This window comes from Equus quagga, chromosome 6 (assembly GCF_021613505.1).
Source record: "Equus quagga isolate Etosha38 chromosome 6, UCLA_HA_Equagga_1.0, whole genome shotgun sequence".
Classification (NCBI taxonomy): domain Eukaryota; kingdom Metazoa; phylum Chordata; class Mammalia; order Perissodactyla; family Equidae; genus Equus; species Equus quagga.
In genome coordinates, this window is record NC_060272.1 from 58287426 (window position 1) to 58310426 (window position 23001).

Here is a 23001-nt window from a genome sequence, read left to right on the forward strand (position 1 = left end):
TATTTGTCTTTTTGTGACTGGCTTATTGCACTTAGCATAATGCCCTCAAAGTTTACCCAAGTGGTAGCATATGGCAGACTTTTCTTCCTTTTTAAGGCTGAATAACATTCCATGGTATGTGTGGGCCACATTTTGCTTATCCATTCCTCCATGGATGGACAGCTGGATTGTTGATACCTTTTGGCTGTTGCAAATAATGCTACTTAAAGCATTCGTGGTTTATAAGAAAATTAGTATTGTCCCTTCAAATTAGTATTTCCCAATTTAGAGATGATTAATATTTTTATGTCTCAGAGCCAAAATTCTCTTTAAGCAAGTGGGAAGTGACTCATCATATAGTGAAACGGTAGCTAAACAGAATTGCCAGGGAGAAGGTCATTACAGAGAAGCTAAAACCACCTAAAATGTTTTTGTTTTGAGTAATTTTACATGAAAACATTATAAAATTAGTTACACCCTTCTTTGGTCTCTTAAACAGAACATTTTAAACACAATTTAATCCTCAAATATGTTAACTCTCACTAGAGTGTTCAGAGCTGTCAGTATTATTTTTGTGCTATAACTGTATTGTGCCATAACAGTTAAATGGGCCCTGATGTTACATTAAAAATTTTTTAGTTTAAAGTACTTAAATAAAAAAATATATATATATCACTATCTGTTACTATTTTTTGCTAGAAGTGTGGTTTCTTATGGCTACTTCCTTTTTCTTTATTTATTTGTTGCTTCTAAAATACTGTGGGGCTGGAACAGTCAGTAATAGCATTTGTTAGAACTGTGTTTAAGAGTAAAAAGCCTCTGAGTGAACATTTTAGAGGTTCTTTAAGTAAAATAATTATACATTGGGACAGGAATTGTTTTCCCCTCACATCTATGCTGGTCTTTTAAAATCTTTTTTTCTAATTTTTTTGGCAGTGCTTTGGATAGGAGAGGTACAATAAAGAAATCCATTTTTGCTGTCCATATTTCAAAAATGCATTTGTTCAATAAAAGGCCATCTATATGTAATTACCTCTTTGGCACTTTATGGGCTTAATAGGTATCACCTGCTAATAAAATCTCTGGGCCAAGGTTCTAATCTGTCATGATATGCTTTTTGGCATTTACCAAAATTAATTCTATTTTTTATTTCTTCCTCCAGCCTTGGAAAGGAAAACCTTCAAATCGACTTAGACATTTTTCACTCATGATACAAAATTCTTTTTTTCTATTTTTTTCCTCTAAGTTCTGTCGTTATCCTGAGGTCTTTGTATGTATGATGTGCTTCCCGTGCTTGTCAGTTCGATTTTCAGCTCCTTCCTAGCCCAGGCTTTCCTTCCCGCTGGAAATGCTCAGAAGCCAGCATCAGCTCACATAATGACAGAGACTATTCTTAGAGAGCTTCACTCTGCACCTGGCGTTGCTCTCAGGACTGTATACATATCATCTCATTTACTCCTTCTGGTCATTCAGTGGGGCCAGTACTATTGTTATCATTGTATTATAGGTGGAGAAACCGAGGCACAGGGAAATTAAGTAATTATTTCCAAGGCCACACAGCTAAGTGGTGGGACCAGGATTTGAACTCAAACTGCCTGACCGAAGAACCTACTTTTCTACTACAGTCATTCAATTCATTTAACAAGTATTTATTAAGCATTTACTGTGTACCAGTGAGCAATGCAAAGATCCCACTCTTCATGGAACGGACATTCTAGTAAGGGAGAGAGAAAATTAACAACCATAATACATGAATCCATTGTATGCTATGTTAGAAGCTTATCTAACTGCTGAGAAAAAAAAGAAAACGTAGAACAGAGTAAGGAGGTGAGACAGATATGTTGAAATTTTAAGTAGGTGGTCAGGAAAGACCTTACAGTTCATGCTGAGGAATTAGTTAACAAATCTCTACTCTCTGACATGATTTTTTTGTTGATCTCAGAGATGTAGCTTGAGATTTTGACTGACTCACTCAGAAGTTTTAGGAATCCGCTTATTATTTCTGCTGTTTAACCCTAGAGTGTCGGGTAGCTCTGTCTGCAGAGTCAAGGATGAGTCAGCCGTCACTTCCAGCTCCAGCGCATTTCCAGTGTGCGGGGGTCCCCCATGGGTGCTGAATCATGGGGCTGGGCGGGGTGTCTGTGCTGAAAGAGGGTTGAAGTGAGGGGCAGACAGATGCTGGGGACATTGCAGAGCAGAGGGAGGAAGTTCAGGAGGGCTAGAAAGATATAGGTGAGATTTTTCTAGACACAGCCTGCCTACCGAGGTGGAGAAGCATATGGATTGTCCAGAGAGGGCAGGTGGCCCCAGACCATCCTTCCACCCGAGGACTATCTTTGACCTGTGGTCACAGGAGGGACCAAGCAAGAGAGTGGAGATGGCCAGACACAGAGCATCACTCCTCACTGTTAGGAAAACAGCGGGTCCCTGCTCCTGTTGGCGAGTCAGGGTTTAGATTTACGTATGAATTCACGTTTCACCCGATTACTGAAACGTGATTAGTGCTAATATTCTAAAATTAAACTTTCATGATAACGTGTTTATCATTGAGCTTAAAAAATATATCGTTTGATCTTGCTGGCACTGGGCATGATTTCAACTTCCAAGACTGGGCCTTTTCTTCTGACCAGAAAGCAAGACTTTGCAAATGAGGTTCCTGCTGTACGGGGCTGTCAGCGCTTCTGCTTCGTGGCTGTCGTGCCTGAGAACTCAGGATGTTGTTGCTGGAGCGCCAGGCCTCCTCCAGTTCCTCCTGAGGCACCACTTTCCTTTTTTATACAAAAACAACATCGTGCCTCCGATGGTGCTGACTGCACACCAGATTCCATTGACTGTTTTTCTACCCTCCCCTGCTTATTTTTATTCATTTGGCTACTTTATTTTAGGGATTTGTAAAGCTTGTTTTGGCCATAGCGAAACTTATTGTTTTATTTCTGGCTGCACGGCTTTCATGTGAACGCTTCAATTAAGCAGCGTCTGCGCGGAGGCCGGGTTCTGGGGTTCAGGGCTGCTGCCCCGCTGTGTCAGCACGCAGCTGTGGGGTGTCCCGGGCCCCCGTGCAGGGCTGCGCTCTGGGCGGGTCTGCAGCCAGGAAGGACCGGGGCCAGCTGGGGGTGGGTGGAAGAAAAGAGGCGTCGATGACACATGCTCTTCTTCCTGGAGAAAATATTAGGGACCCGGTCAAAGGTCACTTACCTTTAGTCCAGAGCTATGGGATCATGTAATGCCTCCTGACTAGGCATCTGAAACGTATCCATGAAATTGTTTTGTTTGTTTACAAAAGATACCCACCTGAAGAACTGACTTTCCCCATATTGCAGTCCTCTGAGGGTGAATCAGTAATGGTTTAGAGAGGGGCTTTGCGATCTTACCTACAGGTTGGTTCTTGCCTCTGCCACTTACTAGCTCCGTGTCATCAGGCAAGTTACCTAACCTCTCTGGGCCTTGGAGTGCACACGTAACTTGGAGTTATAACAGCCCCTGTCTCCTTAGGGTATGGTGAGGATTTAAATGTGGAAAAAACTTTGATTTTCTGTGATCATAGCTAATTTATAATATGTAAAACTCCATTCCAGATCGGATTTTTGTTGCTCTGATTGTATCAAAAACTAGTTGAGGAGGAGTTAAGAGTAAGGAAGCTAATTGAACAACTCTTAGCTCTGGGTTGGTGCAGGTTTCCTTTCCCAAATTAGGATACCTGGTAAGGTACCAGCCGGATGTCCCAACCAGACCCCTGCTACCCCTAGGAGAGCGCCACCTGCCGGTGAGGCTTGGTTTCTGGCGGGAAAGCTGAGCACTTGGATCATCTCTTCACCTGTTTCCTCTAGAATACAGAGAGGCAACCGGACATCCCAGGAATCCTGATGCCCACGTCACACCCTAAAATTTCTGGCCGTGGGCCCCAGGCTTTAGGATTTGTGAAAACTTTCCAGGTGATTTCGGTGTACCAGCAAGGTTCGGAAATACTAGGCAAATGTCTTATTTAGGAAAATAGTTCATAAGCCAATTTGTTGACACCTCTCTATATTTATAACAGAATTAGAGCAAGAAACAACAAAAATAAACACAGATCCTTCATCTATATTTGTCGCTGGCTTTCAAAGCTTATCTTTCTGTCACTCCTACCTTCCTGGGTCCTTTCTCAGCTCCTGACCCATTTGCCCAGCTCATTTGGGTTGCATTTCAAGATAAAAATGCTAACTGCCTTCTTGACACTGGCCTGTCACCTCTGAGCTCTTATTCTTTCTGTCTTTCCTGAGTTGGAAAAGCTTCATTGTTCCCACGTGGTCTGTCTGTAATTGTCGGTGAGACAGCAGGCTCCCACTTGGGCTCTGGCTGCCTTCTGGCAGAGACCTTCCCTTTCAAGGGCCGAGGCAGGGCCACCCACATCTGTGTGCACACTGTGAACCGACCGTCCTCTTTAATTACAACTGAGTCGTAGGTTTCTTCCTCCTCTTCCTCCTCCTCTTTCTTCTCCTTCTTCTTTTTAAAAGAGGGACCAGGCCTTGTTTTATTTCTTTGCTTTCAGCTCACAGGAGAAGTTTTGAACAAATTTGTATGTCATTTTTTCCATGATTTGTAATCGTATTATCCACTCTGGATTTTCAAAGTCAAAACATCTTAATCCACACTGACTTCCCCTGCCCTTCTGGGCATCTTTCCCGTGGCGGGTTAGTGGATGCCTAAAGATACAAGGTGATTTCTGCAGTAGCTTAAGTAAAGCAAGCACATGTGCCTGTTTTTTGCACCCTCTTTTTCTCTTCCATAATAAACTTAATTGAGAATTAAATGATACTCAGAGACGAGTAGGAAAAGTAAGTCATGTATTTGGAAACCCATTCTAAACTCTTCAGTGAAAGAGAGTGCTTACGTAAGGTTAGCATAATTTGCAATTTAAGCCAGGGTTCCTACTTAACCAAGCTTCCTGTATCCATGTCCAGAATTTAGCTCATCAGCTGACACACTGTTTCAGTATTTTTTATTTTTTACTGAGGAAGACTTGCCCTGAGCAAACATCTCTGCCATTCTTCCTCTATTTTGTATATGGATTGCTACCACAGCATGGCCACTGTCAAGTGGTGTAGGTCTGCGCCCGGGAACCAAACCCGCGAACCCAGGCTGCTGAAGCGGAGCTCACTGAAGTTAACCACTAGGCCACAGGGCTGGCCCCCAGTACTATATTTTTTTGAATGTAATGTTTATAACTTTCCTACCGTCAGGGTCTCTACACAGAATGTATTGACTTTATTTTGATTTCATTTTGGACAAATAAAATGCAGTAAAGATGTAATTGCTATGTCTTCCTGATAATCGAACTGCCAGACACATCATGGTCTTCCTGGCCATTACTCTATGGAGAAAGAGTGGTCTCATGTGGGGACACAGTCAGGCCTTGGAGTTAGACGTGCTTAGGTGTGAGTGTAATTACTTATCTCTGTGGCTTTGGGCAGTCACATTAGCTTTCTGCACCTAGTTTCCTCGTCTTCAGATTGGTGGTGACACTGCTCCTTGTGGTGGTTTAAGTGAGCTACCAGATGCAAACCTCCAGATATAGTGTCTGGCACGATGGAAACGCTCAGCAGATGGTAATGTTATTTACCCAACAGGATTTCAGCTCTTTGTTTGTGCCTTTTTTTTTTTTTTTAAAGCACAATTAGAACATCTTATCTTATGATTCTTCTGGGTTTGCCTTGTCTCACTTTTCAAATCAATTCCTTAAAAGTAGGCCTATGTGTTTTTCATTTCTGCAGAAACCATGTGGTCAGTACATATTGATGAATACATGTAATTCTTCATATGGGTAATGAATCTAAAATAAAGAGGAAAATTTTTGTTTTTCTGTTTTTCAGCTTTTTGTTAATTTGACCAGCGCTGATCTAGGCAACTGTTTTTGTATAGGCATTGGAAGAGTCGAAGCAATGTGTAGATTTTGTAATACAATTTCTTCCCTTTTTGTGTAGAAACTGGAACACAAACCCAGGAGGGCAGGGGGCACATTGCACAGGTAGATTCTCACTAACTCTGTGGACACAGAGGTCTGCTCATTTGGCTAACACTGCAGGCTCGGGCACCGCAGATGCCCACAGTTAACACCTTATAACTTTATTTATGCATTATGGATAGCCTGACTCCTTTCAAAAGAAAGGATTCCTGAAAAAATACTTGCAGAATTGCACAATTAAAAACAAAGATTAAAGGGGAGCTATCAGATACAATTTAAAATGAGGCGAAATTTAGATTTTGCCAGGTGTCTTTCCTTTTCCTCTCAGTAGACAGGACTAATTCCATCTCTTCCGAAGCCCTGACCAGCACTTCGAACAGCTCCTGCTCTGGGATGCACAGCTAGATGGCCAGGGAGGAGATCACAGGGAGGAAAGGGCACAAGTTTCCCCTCCAATCGGGAGATTGTGGAGGAGAAAATAAGAAGGGAGGAGAACAAGTGACATCTGTATTGTAAGTAGCAATGAAAATATCAGACGTACACTAATTAGAACATTATTCGAGCATTTTTTAGCAGATTGTTAATAATGATGCCGTTAATAAGTTTAGCCCAGGATTGAATATTAGCTTAATTTATAAGCTATTTTATAATTTCTTCTCCTACCATTACATTTTCCCCAATTTTGAAAGCAGAGCACTTTTAAAATTCACCTTATGTGATAGAATATAGGTTCTACAATGAAATGACAAATTCATTAAAAGAGTGTGTCAGTATTTATTCCATGTGGGTTTGTATTTTATAGCTTTTTGGGGTACTTAAGTGCTGCTATTCGTTATGATGATGAAACAAAATCACTTGGATTCTGAATACTTTTGACAGAAAATAGTTGATTTCTGAATACTGTTTACTTAGTCACAGAAATCTTAGATCTGGAAAGAATCTTAGAATTCATCAGTTGCACATACTCTAATTTTGCCTATTTAGAAACAGAAACCTAGAGAATTGAGTAACTTTCTCAAATATCTCAGATGGTTGTAGCTTTAGAACTGCAGTCTTCTGCTGTCGGATTGGAGAGGTTTTTATTATTAATTTGATGTCCATTATCTTTTAAAAGGCTGGTAGTTATATAACAGTATTTCTACAAAAAACCCTATACTTTTTGGTTTCAAAAGCATTGGGGTCCCTGAAACTAATGAAAACATTATTATTACTTAAAACAGTTATCGAAACATTCAACCTGGTAATATAGTTCTGGCAGTTCTCAGGAAAGATAAAGTTTTGAATGTAAACTGGAACCTCCGTGGAATTTTGTTTGAGTTGAACCTGAAGGAAACAGTACATAGAAGTTTTCTGTGCGAATTTCTAACATTGTAGCACATGAATTTTGCCATGTCTAATAAAGAGTTTCAGGAAGAAAGAATGCAAGAGTTTTCTGGAAGTTTTTTCTGTATAGGTTCTAACCATTCTTGAAAAGAAGCTCGCCTCTGTATTTCCCTTAATTTAATATGTGGGACTTCACAGTTTGCTTAGGCTTCTTAGCTCTTTGCAAATGAAATGAACTTCTTTGTGTAGCGAAAGAATAAGAATGCTGGTGGGAGGTTGTTGAAAATGTGTGTATATGTATGGGTTACTATATATGTTATAATAATACATATTATATATGCTTATGTATATACATATATAAAATCAAATAAGCAATGCATTCAGTTTCCTAAAGGTACAAAAGGGTCTGTAATGGAGGAATCTCCCTCCCACTCCTGTCCTCCAGCAAGAAATCCTCTCTCCAGAAACAACTACTTTTACCAGTTTCTTGTGTAGCCTTCCAGAGATAATCTATTTATATTTAAACAATTATGTAAATATTCATTAAAAACCACAAATACTATATACACTGTTCTGTACTTGGCTTTTTAAAAAAAATTTATAATATATCTTGGAGATTGTTCCATACTAGCACATTATAAAGCTGTTTCATTCATTTTAATGGCTGCATAACATTAGCATTTCATTATGGAATATAATGTTTACTATTACATCCATCGCATGAAATATCATTTATATTATGTTAATATTGATTGATTTAATTTTAGTATTATTTATGACATTTGTTAGTGGCAAATTAATATACAACCTGACCTCCACTGATATTTAAATTGCTTTTTATTTTTCACTATTTCAAATCATGCTAAAAAATATGTCATTTGCACATGTATGAGTTTATCTGTAGAGGAGAAAGATTGCCAGGTTGAAGTGTTTGTACATTTGTAGTTTTGATAGATTTTTCTAAAATCTCTTTCAGTTATATCACCATGTGCTCAGCATTACAACCTGTTTATCAAACTTTTTGATATTTGCTAATCTAATAGGTGAAAAATATTATCCATGTAGTTGTAATTTGCATTGCTCTAATTTGAGTGACGTTGACCATTTTTTTCATATGCTGAAGAGCCATTTGTATTTCCTTTTCTGTGAGCCATCTGTTCATATCGTTTTTCTTTCTTCTGCTTCTTTTTTTTTTGTCTTATTATTATTGACTGTAGGGGCTTTTTTTATGTATAAAAAATTAGCCTATTGGGTTTATGAATTGTCCACCTTCCCACACTGCCCCCCATGCCTTAATGCTCATTTATGTTTTTTGGTGGAGGTTTTGTTTGTTTTAAAATGCAGTGAGTTTTGTTTTTATGTGTCAAATGTATCAAGCTTGCTTTGTGTCACTCAGAGGCAGGCCTTCTCTATGCTAGGATCATAAACACACCCTTCCCGTGTGTTGTCCTAGTGCTGGCACGGCTTCACTTTTTACAGCTAATTATTTGATTCACCTAGAATTTATTGCGATAGAAGGTCTGCAGTAGATAGTCATCCTATTTGTGTGTGTTTGTTTCAGATGGCTATTCAGTTCTCTCAAACTCTTTCCTGACCTTACATCTTTTCCCTCGTGATTGGAAATGCCACCTCTGTTGCATACGTGATTTCCATATGTATGTGTCTTTGACCTGTTTCCCATCTTTGAAATTTGTTCCATGACCTTCCCATCTATCTACCACGCTGCTTTATGATGTGTTTTTAATGTCCAAGAGAGCTGATTTCTCTCATAGCTCCTCTTTTTGGAGAGATAGCTGGCTATTTTTGCATTGTTATTTTACCATGTGAACTTAGAATCAGCTTGTATAATAACCTCAGCAAATTGAAAAAAAAATCCTACAAGTAATTTTTTAATTGGGAGTGCATTAAATTAAATAGGAATAACTTAGAGAGAACTGACACCTTTTTGATGTTATCTTCCTATTTAAAATTATGGGATATCTTTTGAACTGTTTTAACTTTTCTTTTGTGTTGTTTAGTAGCACTGTAAAATTTTCTTCATATAAACTTTGTCTGTGTCTTAAAATTTTCTAGGTGTTTTACTCTTTTGTTATTATCATCAATTTGGTCTCTTCTGTTGTATAATTTTCCTAGTTTGTGTGTAAAGGCTGTTGTTTAAGTATATTGCTTTTCTACCCTGTACCTTTTTACATTTGTAATAGTTTTTCTGTTGATATTTTTGGGTTTTCCAGGAAACCAATCAGAATATCTGTGAATAGTGATAATTCTATCTTTTCCTTTCCAATGTTGGTCCTTCTTTCCTTTCCTCATCCCCAGTCGTTGGCTAGTAGTCCCGAACAGTAAGAAATAGTAATAGTAGTCTAGGTAGTAGTGATGTCTTGTCTTGACTTTAATGGTAACGTTTCTAATCATTCATGATTTAGCAGTAAATGAAAATATTCTCTCTCTCTCATATGCGTGTGTATGTGTGTGCGTGCGCGTGTGTGTAAATTATGGAAGGAAATAGCCAACTATTCTCCTTTTATTAAGCAATTGCATTAAGAATGATTATAAATGTTCTAAACTGATTTATGGTGATGAATGCATCACTTAGTAAAGTTCTAGAGATCATTGAATTGTGCGCTTGAAATAGGCCAATTCTATGATATTTAAGATATAACTCAGTAAAGTTGTCTTAGAAAAAGTCTGAACGCAGTATTTTATCAAATATCTTTAAATATCTATAGAGATGATCATATGCTATTTCACCTTTATTCTATTTATATGGTGAATTGTTTAAATAATATGAAATCCTTCTGGTTCTAAAATAAACCCCACTTAGTCATAGTATGTTCATCTTTTTACGTACTGCTCAATTCTGTTTACTGTTTTTTAAATTTAGGGTTTACATCAATATTTAAAAGGGAGATTTGTACGTAATTTCCCTTCTGTGTACTTTCTTTGTTGGGTGATGGTACCAAGAGCGTACTGTTTAAATAAACTTTGGAAACTTTCCTTCTTTTTGTATAGTTTGGAATAGTTTAAATATTATCAGAATTATCCCTTTAAAGTTTCTTAGAATTCCCCTCTAAAGCCATCTATGCCTATTTTTATTTATTTATGTCTTTATTTATTGGAAAGACACTCAGGAAAGTAGCTCTTCTGTTTCATTAGAGTATTGCCTATGTGAGCTTCCTATCTTTTTTTCTTTAGAGTGTGGTTCCTTAAGACTGTGTGAAATGTTATTTACTGAACGTCCTTGATTCACACCGATTGAGTCCCTCCTAATAGAGTGAGGTGATCTGCTATTGTTTTTGAGAGTAGTGGCTCTTTTCTTAAATTCAGTGTTTTATTGTATTCTACAATTATGTCTGCTGTTCCCAGATTTAGACATTAAGGACTATTCTTCTTTTATTATTGTTGAGATGGTGATATCGTAAACCGTGCTGTGTGTTTACGTTGCTCTGTAGACCATTACTACGGTCTAGGATACACTTTGCCAAGACAGACACGGGGTCGGTCCTTAACAGACACAATTGGTTTATCTCGGTCTTATGCATATAGGTACTCAGTAATTCCGGTGAATGAAATATTTGTTTAGTATCTACTATGTGTTTGTTTGCAGAGGATATAAAAGATGTGTTTGAAAGATAATACACGTTATGAATGCAAAATTGAATTAAATAAGTTAAATGTTATGTTAAGTATACGTATTCAGATATATTAAAGGATGCAATTTACATACTTGCCTAGGGGAGGATGACTTTGAAATAATTCTCAGATAGAGTGAAAAGTAAATATTGATTCAGTTACCCTTTTACGTGGCCTGTATTTACAAATTTACAGAGAGAGCTAAAACTGTTTCTGCAGTATTTTTACTTTTCCATATGAATTGAGCTAATCTGCTAGAAAATGGAAATCATAGCACCTTAGTAACAGCGGTGCAAAAACTGATAATGTGGAGCTAAATTTAGATTATAATGTTTATTTTAAAACATGTTAAGAAAAAAGTATTGATGGTTGATAAGATTGTACTGGATTATGTTGAAGATTTATTGACAAAATATTCTTTCCTTCTCTTGTAGATTTATCTAAAAACAGACTGGTTGAAGTTCCAATGGAATTGTGCCATTTTGTATCACTGGAAATTCTTAATCTGTATCATAATTGTATCAGAGTCATTCCTGAGGCCATCATTAATCTGCAGATGCTGACTTACTTAAATTTGAGGTAGGTTGACTATTATAAAGATTGTAATCACATTCAGTTAAAAAATAGCGGAATGATTATGCTTTAGTTTCTATCAGTTTTCTTTTTCCTTTTTGCAATTCCTGATCACCCTTTGAAGTAAATCACACAAAGATCATTTAAGAATTGTCTTTTATAGAGGCAGGCCCGGTGGCACAGTGGTTAAGTTTGCATGCTCTGCTTTGCGGCCTGGGGTTTGCCGGTTCGGATCCTGGGCATGGACCTATGCACCACTTATCAAACCATGCTGTGGCAGGCGTCCCACGTATAAAGTAAAGGAAGATGGGCACAGATGTTAGTTCAGGGCCAATCTTCTTCAGCAAAAAGAGAAGGATTGGCAGCAGATGTTAGCTCCGGGCTAATCTTCCTCAAAAAACAAAAAAAAAACGAAATCTCTTTTAAAATACATTTTTAGTGTGGTTAATATTGTTTTTGGTGCTAGACTTCTCTGAATGTCAATATGACAAGATGTTTTTGGATTTTTCAAGATAATTTATATGGCATCATTTATACTTTTTGTCCATTTGGTGCTTGGAAGCTTGCTGGTATTTTGTCTTCAGGTATTGGATTTTTTGGAGATTTTGGAGGAGGAAACCTAAAGGAAGTGAAAAAGAACTTGGGGTTGGGACAAATTGGGGCCTTGCTGGTCTTTGGGAGTTGTTGGTGCCATGGGATTTGCTACCTAGCACTGACTGAGCCTGTGTACTCTAGGCCACCTGAGAAAGTCAGGAGGAGCCCTGAGCAACTCCAGCAACATACGAAGTTTGCTGTCTTTATAGCCCTTTAAATTAGGTCAGTATTCACTGAGGATGGGTCCGTGGTCTGTATTGACTATCTGATTATGCACAGCGCAGTGTGACATATCAGTGCTCCTGAGTAGTCCTGAGGATAAGAACTCAGCTATTTTAAGGCCCGGGGTTTTAGGCTTTGCTGCTGCAACTCTCAGCTGGGCTGGCTGGACTTTGGCTCTTTGTCTTCGAAATCCTTTACTCACATCTGGGATGACAGGAGAGAGAGGGGAGCTGCTTTATCAAATCTCTGTCTACTCTAAGAGCAAGGTTCCACAGTTCAAGCCTGGGCACAGCCTTCACTCGTGTCAGTTGCGTTATATCCGTGTGCAAAGGGTAACACCTGATCAGCAAGCCTTTTGCTATGCAACAAATAAACCAAACTTGAAAGTAAAATTCGCAGTGAACTAGGTAGAGCGTTAACTTACGATAGATACTAGTGTCACTTATTTCTTAGTTCTTTTTAGTTGGCCACCAAGAGTTACAGGTCTTCTTCTGCTTTCTTTGCAGTCAAAAATGGGTTTCCATTGCCTTTCATTAGGAGTGCATATCTTCCTTGGGAGTGGAAAAAAATCCTAGTCATGTTTGCAAGTGGCCTTAACTTCTTTTTGGGAAATGAGATGTAGGTTGCTATTAGCATAAACTAAAGGCTCATATATCTAACTTTCACTTCTCCAGCCTTCTGGTTCATCTGACCATTGTTCTGAGTTTTCTTGGATAAGAACAGGCCAAGCTGTTTCTGCTACAGCAGAATGTTAATTACCTTGGAATTGCCTGATGGAGCCAGCACAGCAGTATCTGTAGATTTTGGTTCACCATCTCTCTAAGACATCTGTCCTCTAATCCCAGCTCGCATAGCGGAAGTATCCCAAGAACAAATGCAGTTGGTCTGTTTACTTTGCTTACTTGCTCCTGTCCTGCTGTGACATTTTCACCTCTAGTAGTCCTGCATGCAACAGGTAAATAGATTTCACTATTGTTACATTAAGTCCATAGGCACTGAGAAACTTTTGGGTATAGGGGACATATCTCTTCTGGGATGATATAAACTATAAAATTCTACAAACACCAGATAATCTAATCTTAAAATTTATATTATGTTTTAAAAGCATTAGTAAAATTGGTTTTGGTATGGTGATTTTCATGTTGAGCCTAGTTGAGAGTAGAGTAATACTGCTATCTTCAGATGGTAGAAAGAATATATTGGAGTATGGATCTCGGGATTCTGTAAGGCAAGAACAGAGAGGGGTCGTTGAGACTGACGATGCTGAAGAGGATCCATGTGGTATGTTGTAAACAGAATTTTGTGATGAATTCTCAGGTAATGGAAGGGAGAAAGAAATAAAGGGACTGTTAAACTCCCAACTCTTTAACCTTTGTTTTCTGTCTGTAATTGTTTCCTTTGGTTTCCCTCTATCCTTTCTCCCATTTATATATGTCGTTTTCATTCGGTTTTGTTTTTCTTTGCTCACATCTGCTGCTTGAATATTGCCATGTTTAAGACCTATTCGTTAGTGCTGAATTGTGACTCTTTGAAAGAATTGATAACGACATGGAGAAATTAAGAAAAAGTATGTCCGTTACTTTTCAGAGGTGTTATATCAAGGTATGTGAAAAGTGTGTGGACATCCTTTAAACTCTTTGAAAACCAGGTACTATATATACATGTGTAATTATTTTTGATACCTTCTATCAGGTTTATTACTTCATGAATATAAATGCGTAACATAAAGTAGTAACATAGGGCAAACTTTAAAGTGACCAGGAGATGATCATCTTGTTTATTCAATTACAAGAACTTCATCTCCTGTTTGATGACTGGGTTTGGTTGAAACATATCTTCCAGGAGTTGGACCTTTTGAAATTGAGCTATTTCTCAGTTTGGGAGTGATTTGAGGTAGAATGTTAAGTTTGCCTAAAAGATTTGTTTGTAGCTTGTGAAATAGTAGGTGACCGTCAAGTCTGTTTATTTGCAAATATGTAATAATATCTGGAGAATCCTAGTGGCATCTAATTAAACTGTAAGTCTTCTAAGATGATGAGTAATATCACCCGCATGATTGTAGTGTTGTATGTATATGTGTATGTGAGTTCTTCTTGTCCTCAAACTGCCACCCTCCTCCCAGCCACCCCAAGCTGGTAACCGGGAGGAATTTACAATATTGTGCTTGTGTGTGATCATGACATATGCTCCGTCCACAACAGCCAGAGTTGGCCAATGTGGCCTTTTCTTGTCTTTTTTACCCCTCATGAAAATTAAGTCAACAAAATAAAACATACTCCTTCTTGGGTGTGGTGAAGAGGCATGGTGGACTTCTGTTGACTTCTGGCCTTTGGAGGGGAGGCTGCCAATCCATTTCCCTGAGGAGGAAACAAGGGACCCAAGATGCTGCAAACCTGCTGCCTTGTACAACTACTGAATTGCCTTTAATCCAGTTTTTTTTCTGTGATAGTTATAAATGGGATATTATGCCAAAGAAAAAAACTTGTATTCTTGGCTGAAGTATATAATCAAATCATGACATTGTCACTAATTTAAAAGTATTAGGGGAGTCTGTATAAATTTCATAAAATTAAAGAAATATCAATTACTTTTGAGCACATACTTAAGGTAAACTATATCAAATATAGCTTGTTTTGAAATGACTTCAACAAATAGGCAAGTTCATCAGATTTTATAAATAAATACCTGAAAATACTTTCTTTTTTGTAGTACTTAGGATTTTCCTCTTATTTTTATTAATTAGGGAGAAAGAGTTGTTGAAGTAGTACAAAGAAGCTGCTTTTCAAATTTCACAGATTTTATGTTTTTATGGTTAAAATTAAACATGGTCTTATGGTATTTTAAATATTTTTCTCTTTTTTAATAAGTCACATTTAGAAATTACTAATTGGATATTTGCAAAACAGGAGAGATGCCATATGAAGCTGCTTAGAATTTATGGGAAGCATTCAAAGTTGATTATACCCTCCGAGATCTATTGCATATTCCAGCAGAGTAAACAGCCGTAAATATTTGATGGTGATGGTATTAATGAAGACGACAAAGATGGTGGTGGTGGTGATGGTGGTGGTGGTCATATGTCACTGCCTTACCCAGCTTCTTGGTTGACAGATCTCTTAGTGATGTTATCTTTAAATGTCAAATGGCTGCTTGGTTCCAGCTACCCAATTCCTGTGCTAGACTAGAGATGGGTTTAATTAGCACACGGGAAAAAAAAATCTTCACTGTGAAATGCAGTTAGAAACACTTCAGTGTCTTCTACATTTTCTCACATGATAGAAATGTCATATTTGTGGAAAACATTAATTTATTGCTGTTTATGTAGACTGTATTTGAAGGATCTGGGCTTTTAATCTTTGCTTCTTGGTGTTTACAACAAAAGGTTATGTTCGTTTAGTATATGTGCCACTGTGTCTCTTCCTATTATAAAGTGTCTTAATCCAAGAACTGTGGCCAAGAACAATAAAAATGATTAAGCAGGATTTGTTCCTATATAGGAACAAACACTTTGAACTTCAGTCACACAGGAAAGCCTCACAAAGTTTAAAATCTATTTTAAGTTTTTGGAGAGGTTGTTGTTGATGAGACTTATGAAGAAAATGTACTTTAGGAAGATAGAATAATCCAGAGTAGCAAAACTCTTGGCAACAGGAGGGGTGTTGTGAATCGAAGAACAGGGACCTCAGCTTAAACTTTCATCTCAGAGAGGTTCAGGAATAGAGGCTGCCAAAAGATGAAAGTTCTCTACACCATTTGATCGTATGGCTTCCAGAACTCTTGGTGAGTGGTTGTACTTTGCTAGGGTGAAACACACAGAACCAGGAGCTGGTTTATTCCATGGAAGCCCTTATCTCTCCCAATCCACTAGGAGTAGATTCTGAGGCATTGCCTGTAAAGAAGAGGGCAGGCTCTTGAACAAAATGTTATCACAACATAAAAGGAATCTGTTTTGGCCGCCTTTTCTGAAGCCTGGCATCCTTTTTGGCTGTTAAACAATGTACAGAGAGAGCCAACTTCCTGATGGCTGTAAAACCTGTATCCCCACATTCCTTTGGGGGGTCATTCTGAGAAATAATCTTTAATCCTCAAGAATATAGCTCTCTATTTGAAGTATTAGGAGAAGCATCCTGCATGCTAGGGTTGCCTTAGAAAGCACAGATTTTATATTTTTCTTGTGAACTAAAAGTTAATCTTCATTGTTTCTAAGATTTTCAGTTTTATCCATAAGAAATGCATCCTCTCATTAACATTTCTGAAAACACTATCAATTTATAAGATAGCATTTCTTCTTTCTAGAAACTGAGAAAATTGATGGTGTCTTCCTAAACAGGAAAAGGTGAGAAGTTTTCTTTAAGGCAAATTTGTATCTCACATCCTTTTATGAAGATTTTATCTCATTCAAAGGGAAAATGAGAATATTTTAGTAAATGTATTTTGAAACTGGCTTTTGGTAGCTAGGTTATGCTTTGTGAAATGACCGATCAGCAGGAAGACACCAAAACACAGTGAACCATGTTAGAATTTGGAAGTATCACCTTAAAATTTGGAAATACTTTTCGCAGAATGTTAGAATTAGAAGTGGCCATCAGGGCTATCCATTGCGCGAACAGGAGCATATGGTTTAAACTTTGTCTTTCCTAGTGTGTCCAATGGGCGTTTGTTTTCAACGTGGAACCTACAGTCAGTGGTCCCTAAAAATTTTAATATAAATTCTTGTGTCTGTAAAATTATGTCCATTGGCATTGGTAGCTGACGGGTTTTGTTAAGTGTGAATGAATTAATAATAGGATATTTCTTATCAGATTCCATTCCTTTTAGTATAGCCCGTACTTGGCAAGACTTGCAAAGAGGATTTTTCCATTATACACATCACCTGATCACAGATGTTGTCTTAGATCAGTATTTGTGTTGAAAAAAAAAAAGAGACACAAAAGGGACATTATGGCTTTGATAGCTAGAGTGCTGTCAGAATGTGTTGTTTTCAGTTCTGCTTCTGATCTTAGAGTTTTTAAGATCTTTGTGCTGCAGATTTTCTTTCTGAAAATGGGGTAAATACCTACTCCTAATTCATGGTATGGACACTTTGTTTATAGTAATTCTCAAAGTTTTTTCTGCAAAAAAACTTTTTCTGCAAAAAAGTTTTTCATTCCTCAAATGAACAAGCTGCAAATTACGTTTATTTTTCTAACTAGACAGGTAATAAAAGTTCTTTGAAACATTACCATTTCATCCATAAACAACTTATTATATTTACTCTAAGAACATTGCAGTTTACCAAGTCTTATAACAAGTACTGTTAGTGAGGACAGAGAAAGAAAAAAGAACGTACAGAAGTGAAGGAAGGGGTCGAATTTTGGAATAATCTTCATCATTGCCATCATTATCATCATCATCATCATCACCTCTTAATAGCTAAAGAGGATTTAGCTGTCACACCATCATATTTGGGTCCTTCAGCTGTTCTTACTTTAGATGGGAAATAGGAAAGTGATTTATCCCGGCCACACTTTTTTCATAAATAAGAATAATTGAGATTAGTGGAATTTCTGTGGCATTTTATAGCTTGCTTAGCATTCTGGCCTCTGTTAACTTGTCTAACATTATGCTCCATTGCATTCCATGTCCCTTAGGCCAGTTTCATAATCATAAAAATAGTTGTTAGAGAATTGTCCAGGAGGCCAAGCTAAATATTTAAATAAGGGAGGGCCTTTGTACTTTTTAAAATTTCGACTGTATCTGTAATTGGTTCCCCTTTTTAATTCCTAATACTATAAATTTATGCATTTCTTTTTTTCTTCATTTTTTCAGAAGGGTGTCTGTTTTTATTGTGAATTTTTTAAAATCAGGTTTTAATTTTAGTATCCAACTCTATTGATATTTTCTTTTTCATTAATTTATGATTTTATCTGTCATATTTCCTTTTGTCTCTTTTTTATAGGTTTATTTTTCTAATTTCTGGAGTTTTGGATATTTAGCTCATTAATTTCTAGTTTTTTTTCTTTACTTATAGGAGCGTTTAAGGCCGTGGATTTTTCTGTACATAGTGCTTTAGCTGACTCATAAACGTTTTGATATGTAGTATTTCTTAATCACTCTTAGATTGTTTCTAATTTCTAGTATTTCTTCCCTGACCCATAAGTTTTCTATAGAATGGATTTTGATAGTTATCTTTTAAAATTGATTTTTAATTTAATTGCGTTGTGTTTGGAGAATATTTATTTGATATTGATTCTTTAGATTGATTGAAATTTGCTTTGTAGCCTATGCATAGTTAATTTTTAAAATATTCCAGCTGTGCTTGAAAAGAATGTATGCTCTTTAAGTGTTGTACACTGGGTTCTAGTAAATCCATTAATGTAACTTATTAATTTTGATGTTCACATCTTTCCTACTTTAACACAATTTGTGTCTGCTTAATATATATCAATCACTCAGAGATGTGTTTTAAGCAAAATAGGATGGTTGTCGATTTGTTGGGTTTTCCCTGTAATTCCATGAATTTTTAAAATATGTATTTTAAGACCAAGTTCAAAGTTGCATATCTTTCTGGCAAATTGCTGGTTTTATCATTGTATAGTGATGTACTTTGTCCCTAAAATGCTTTTTTTTGACTTACAATCTCTTTTATATGAAATTAATACTTAACATCTTAGCTTTCTTTTGGTGATTTTCACTCTCCTATATCTTTTTCCACTCCTTTATTTTCAACCTTAGTTTTAGATGTGTTTCCAAATAGAATTCAGATGAATTTTTTAAAAAAGCGGTCTCATCATCTCTATTGTATAATAGGTCAGTTTAATCCATTTGCATTTATTCTAATTACTTATGTATGTGGATTTATATTTCCTTATTTTGTATTTTGTTTATCAAGATTTTCTTTGCTTTTTTCTTGTGCCTTTTCCTGCCTTCTATTTAATACTCTGTTTTATTTATTCTATTTTTTTCTTCCTCTGGTTTAGAGCTTAGTCATTATATTTTTATGCTTTTAATAGAAAGATTATCTATAAATCATTGACATAAATACTTGACTTACAAAAATCTAAAATTCTAAAGGTAAAAAATCTCTCTCTCCTCTTCTCAAAAGTATTAACATTCATAGAAAGCTTTAATTGTAAGCACTCCTCTCCACACTTATACATTATTTTTACTCTTTATTTTAGGTCCACCTTGCTTTTTACCTTGATTTTAGTCAATTGATGCTTATTTGTATTACCCATATTTTTACTAGATTCTTTGCTTGCGGTTGCTTTTTCATCTCACTCATTTTAGGGTTTACTCTTCTTTATAAGATACATTCTTAAGAATTTCATTCAGTAAGATACGTTTGTGATAAATACAGTCTTTTTCTGAAATGTCTTTTACCCTTCATTCTTGAAAGAAGTTTCAATTATTGGTATAAAGTATCAGGTTGTATTAATATAAAATTTTAAGTTGGTACTTCTTTTCTGTTGTATTTTAAAGACATTATGTTTTCTGGCCTCTCTATTGCTATAGAGAAATCTTTTGCTAATCTAAATGTTTTAGGTTTGTAGAAGATCTTCCATATTTTTCCCTTTGATGTCTTTCCATATCTTCTCTTTGTCTTTGATACTTCTGCATTTTTTGCTATGATATATATAGATATGTATTATTTTTAACTTACCTTGCTATAAACTTTATTTTGTGTCTTGAGTATGAAGATTCATATCTTTCATCAACTCTGGAAAAATTTTCATCAGTATCTTTTTTAATTTTGCTCCTCCCTCCATTTATCCATTATTTCTATCTTCGTTGGGTACACCCTGTTGCTTATATGTTGGACGCTGCAGTCTCCTTCACATTTTTAAATCTCTTTTCTAGTTCTCTTTTCTTTACATTTGGGGTAATTCTCAAACATGAGAATGCCTTTAAAGATATTGGGAGTGAAAGTACAGTAATACTTTGAAAGCAAGAAAAGTTGTAGAATCTTGGGATTTCTTAATTGAAAAGACTCCATGACTGGAGTGTGTAGCACAGGAACTATACTTTTTGACTCACTAGTGAAATCTTATGCACTCTCTTACCCTTATAATAATATACTTTGTTGGTTGGCTAAAACAAACTTTCACTTGATAAACTGAATTTCTATGAGTCATTTATTTTATTATAAAACTGTACAAGAACTCGTCTTGAATACCCATTAAACTGGAGTTTGAGAAGTTGACTTCATATTCTTCAGTCTTTTGTTTGTTGAGCTCTGCCTTTTATATCTTGTCAGCATCCTCCATACCTTCTTCCCTAGTGCCTTTAATTAAGGTCCAGATGGAATTAGGGCTTTAGGCAAGTAGGTTTCGATTACAGTCTGAGACATAATGGCCACGCCAGGGCTTCACTTTGGTTCTCCTGGTGTTCTTATTCGCTTGTTAGTAACAATTACAGAAACTGGACAAATAAAGAAATTTTTATAAGAGTTACTTTTGAGAAAAGAGACACAGTATTGGATTTCTCAGCTTCCCAATCCAGACGTAAATGCATCGCTTTATTTTCAAAAGTAATAAAACATATGCTGTAGTGGCTGGAAAATTGCAGGATATGATGTTAAAAATATTATCCTACTTCTGAAAGGAATGCTTGTGCTCTGAGAACTCAGGGAGGGGAAATCTTGATAAAATAATGTAGCCAAGAATTTAAGCATGTGTAATAATCCCAAATAGCATTTTTTCCAGGGAAGAGAAATTACGCCAAGAATAAATACATATTCTGTGGTTCTTTATCTAGAAAGATTCAAGAGATTGGGTGTTTAGGGGACAAAAGATGTATTTGTGATGAGAGCAGTTTATTCTGTAAGGCATTTTTTTTCATCTCCTGTCATTTCTTGGAGTGACCTTCTCTGGACCCGATGAACTGTCAAGACAGATGGAATGAGATGATCTCTCTGAATGGTGAGATCCAAGTAACCAGAAGATGTGGGTCACTTTTAGAGTTGGATTATGTGGAACCGTGTTATAATCTCAGGTTATCTACCTTAATCTCATGAAATCAGGTAGTGTTTTTCTAATACTCCATTTGGTAACTGGCAAGCCATGGCAGAAAGGAGTGTGATAATAATTTAAGAAAATAGATCCATTCTGCTCGGTGATTAATTCATCTCTTCATGAATAAGGAATAAATCCAGAGAAAGCTTAGCTGCAAGACTCCATAGGAGAAAAAAAGTTACTTATGTTTAACCTCAGTGATGCCATTGGCTCAATTATTGAGTCAGTAGAATATCATTTCCCAAAAGTCTATTCTATGGAGAAGTGTTCTGTTGGATGTTAATAGCTATGCTTTTTTTAAAAAAAGAAAGAAGTCCAGGTATTGTGCTAACCAGTATTGTGACTCTCCAAGGAACAGAGAACTTTTCTCCCTTTTTTTGTGAGGCCTACCTGTTAGCATCTCCTAGAATAGTGCTTTTCGGAACACCAGTTTGTAAACACTGGTTTAGAAGAATGGTTATCACCCAGGGAATCCTTCAGGAACTGTCCCCACGCCTGAAAAAGGATGAGCTTAAAAAGTACGTGCCTTCACGATGGCATCTTCAGAGGCCAGGCAATCTATATGGGCTGGATGTGTTGAAAGCTCAGATGAAATGTAAATAGAAAAGAGAGAGGCCCGGGAGACACTGGAGCATAAAATGTGTTGTACAGAGCTGCCATCCAGGCTGATTTATTCTTTATTTAGCACCTTTTAAATGTATAAATCTTCATTTATTTGTTTATGATTTACAAATTAAATTATTATTAAAATATGTGATTATTTTGAGAAAAAATTAAGGGCTGAAAAGTGCAAAGAATGTATCGATCGCTCACCAGTATCTGGATTCAACAACTGTTAATTTTTTCTGACTTTTGCTTATAAGGTTTTTTCTTTTCCCCACTCCTTTCTTTATAAAGGTGATCTGTTTTTTGGAGGGGGTGGGAGGATTTTTTCAGAGGTTCTGAGAGCTCTGTATTGTGTAATGGGGAAAAGAATGACCTTGACTAAAAGTCTAAAGCAGCTGAAAGAGTCTTTAAATTGTCAGCACTGAGATTTCATTGTTGAAACACTAGAGTCCCTGTGGCTAAAATGAATCACCTGTTAAAGGGTAATTCTTTAAAAAAAGGTAAAATCATGACTCTCATGCAGATATAAAATGAACATCTATCAAAGATTGTATTTAACTCATTAATTAATGAAGGAAACAGTCAGATGTTATAACCTGTTTAAAGGAGAATTCAACACACACTCACACACACATACGCACACACACACATGCTAGGGGGCTGGCGGAATTTACGAGTAGTTGCAGAACTGGTTAATATCCAAAGGGCAGTGATCAGTTGCAACTCTGCTGCACTCGTGACAATTCATCTGCATTTCTGTGGACAAAAATTATTTGCATTACTATCAGTTTTCTACATATGACAGAGTTGTAAAATAACTCATAGGCAATGAAGGGCCGAGAGGACCTGGAAGGATGTGCGAGATGTGCAGTGGTTTTGCCCATTTCAAAACAATTTACAATTTTCCTGATATACCAAATCATTTAATTTTTATCACCACATACAAGAATTGTGCAGCTTTGTGAACTATTTGAATGGGACTATAGGTAGATGAGAAAAATAAGCAGTGGTGTTCAGTATAGATTGTGAAACTCTTCCTTTCAGATCTTGTGTCCTAAAGCCCGTGAGAGGCTGTTTGTGTGTAGGTGGTGGGGGCGGGAACCGAAGACGGAGGGAATGTGCTTGGAGGGCAGCACATTT

General features: G+C 36.7%; 1 protein-coding gene across 1 annotated transcript in view; it reads left to right on the plus strand.

Moving 5' to 3' along the window:
- LRCH1 (leucine rich repeats and calponin homology domain containing 1) overlaps window positions 1-23001 on the plus strand; it is a 191563-nt gene that overhangs the window by 78121 nt on the left and 90441 nt on the right. The window contains exon 2 of the mRNA XM_046664360.1: window positions 11308-11452. Within this exon, the coding sequence (XP_046520316.1) occupies window positions 11308-11452 (145 nt within the window). The remainder of the gene's footprint in view (window positions 1-11307; window positions 11453-23001) is intronic.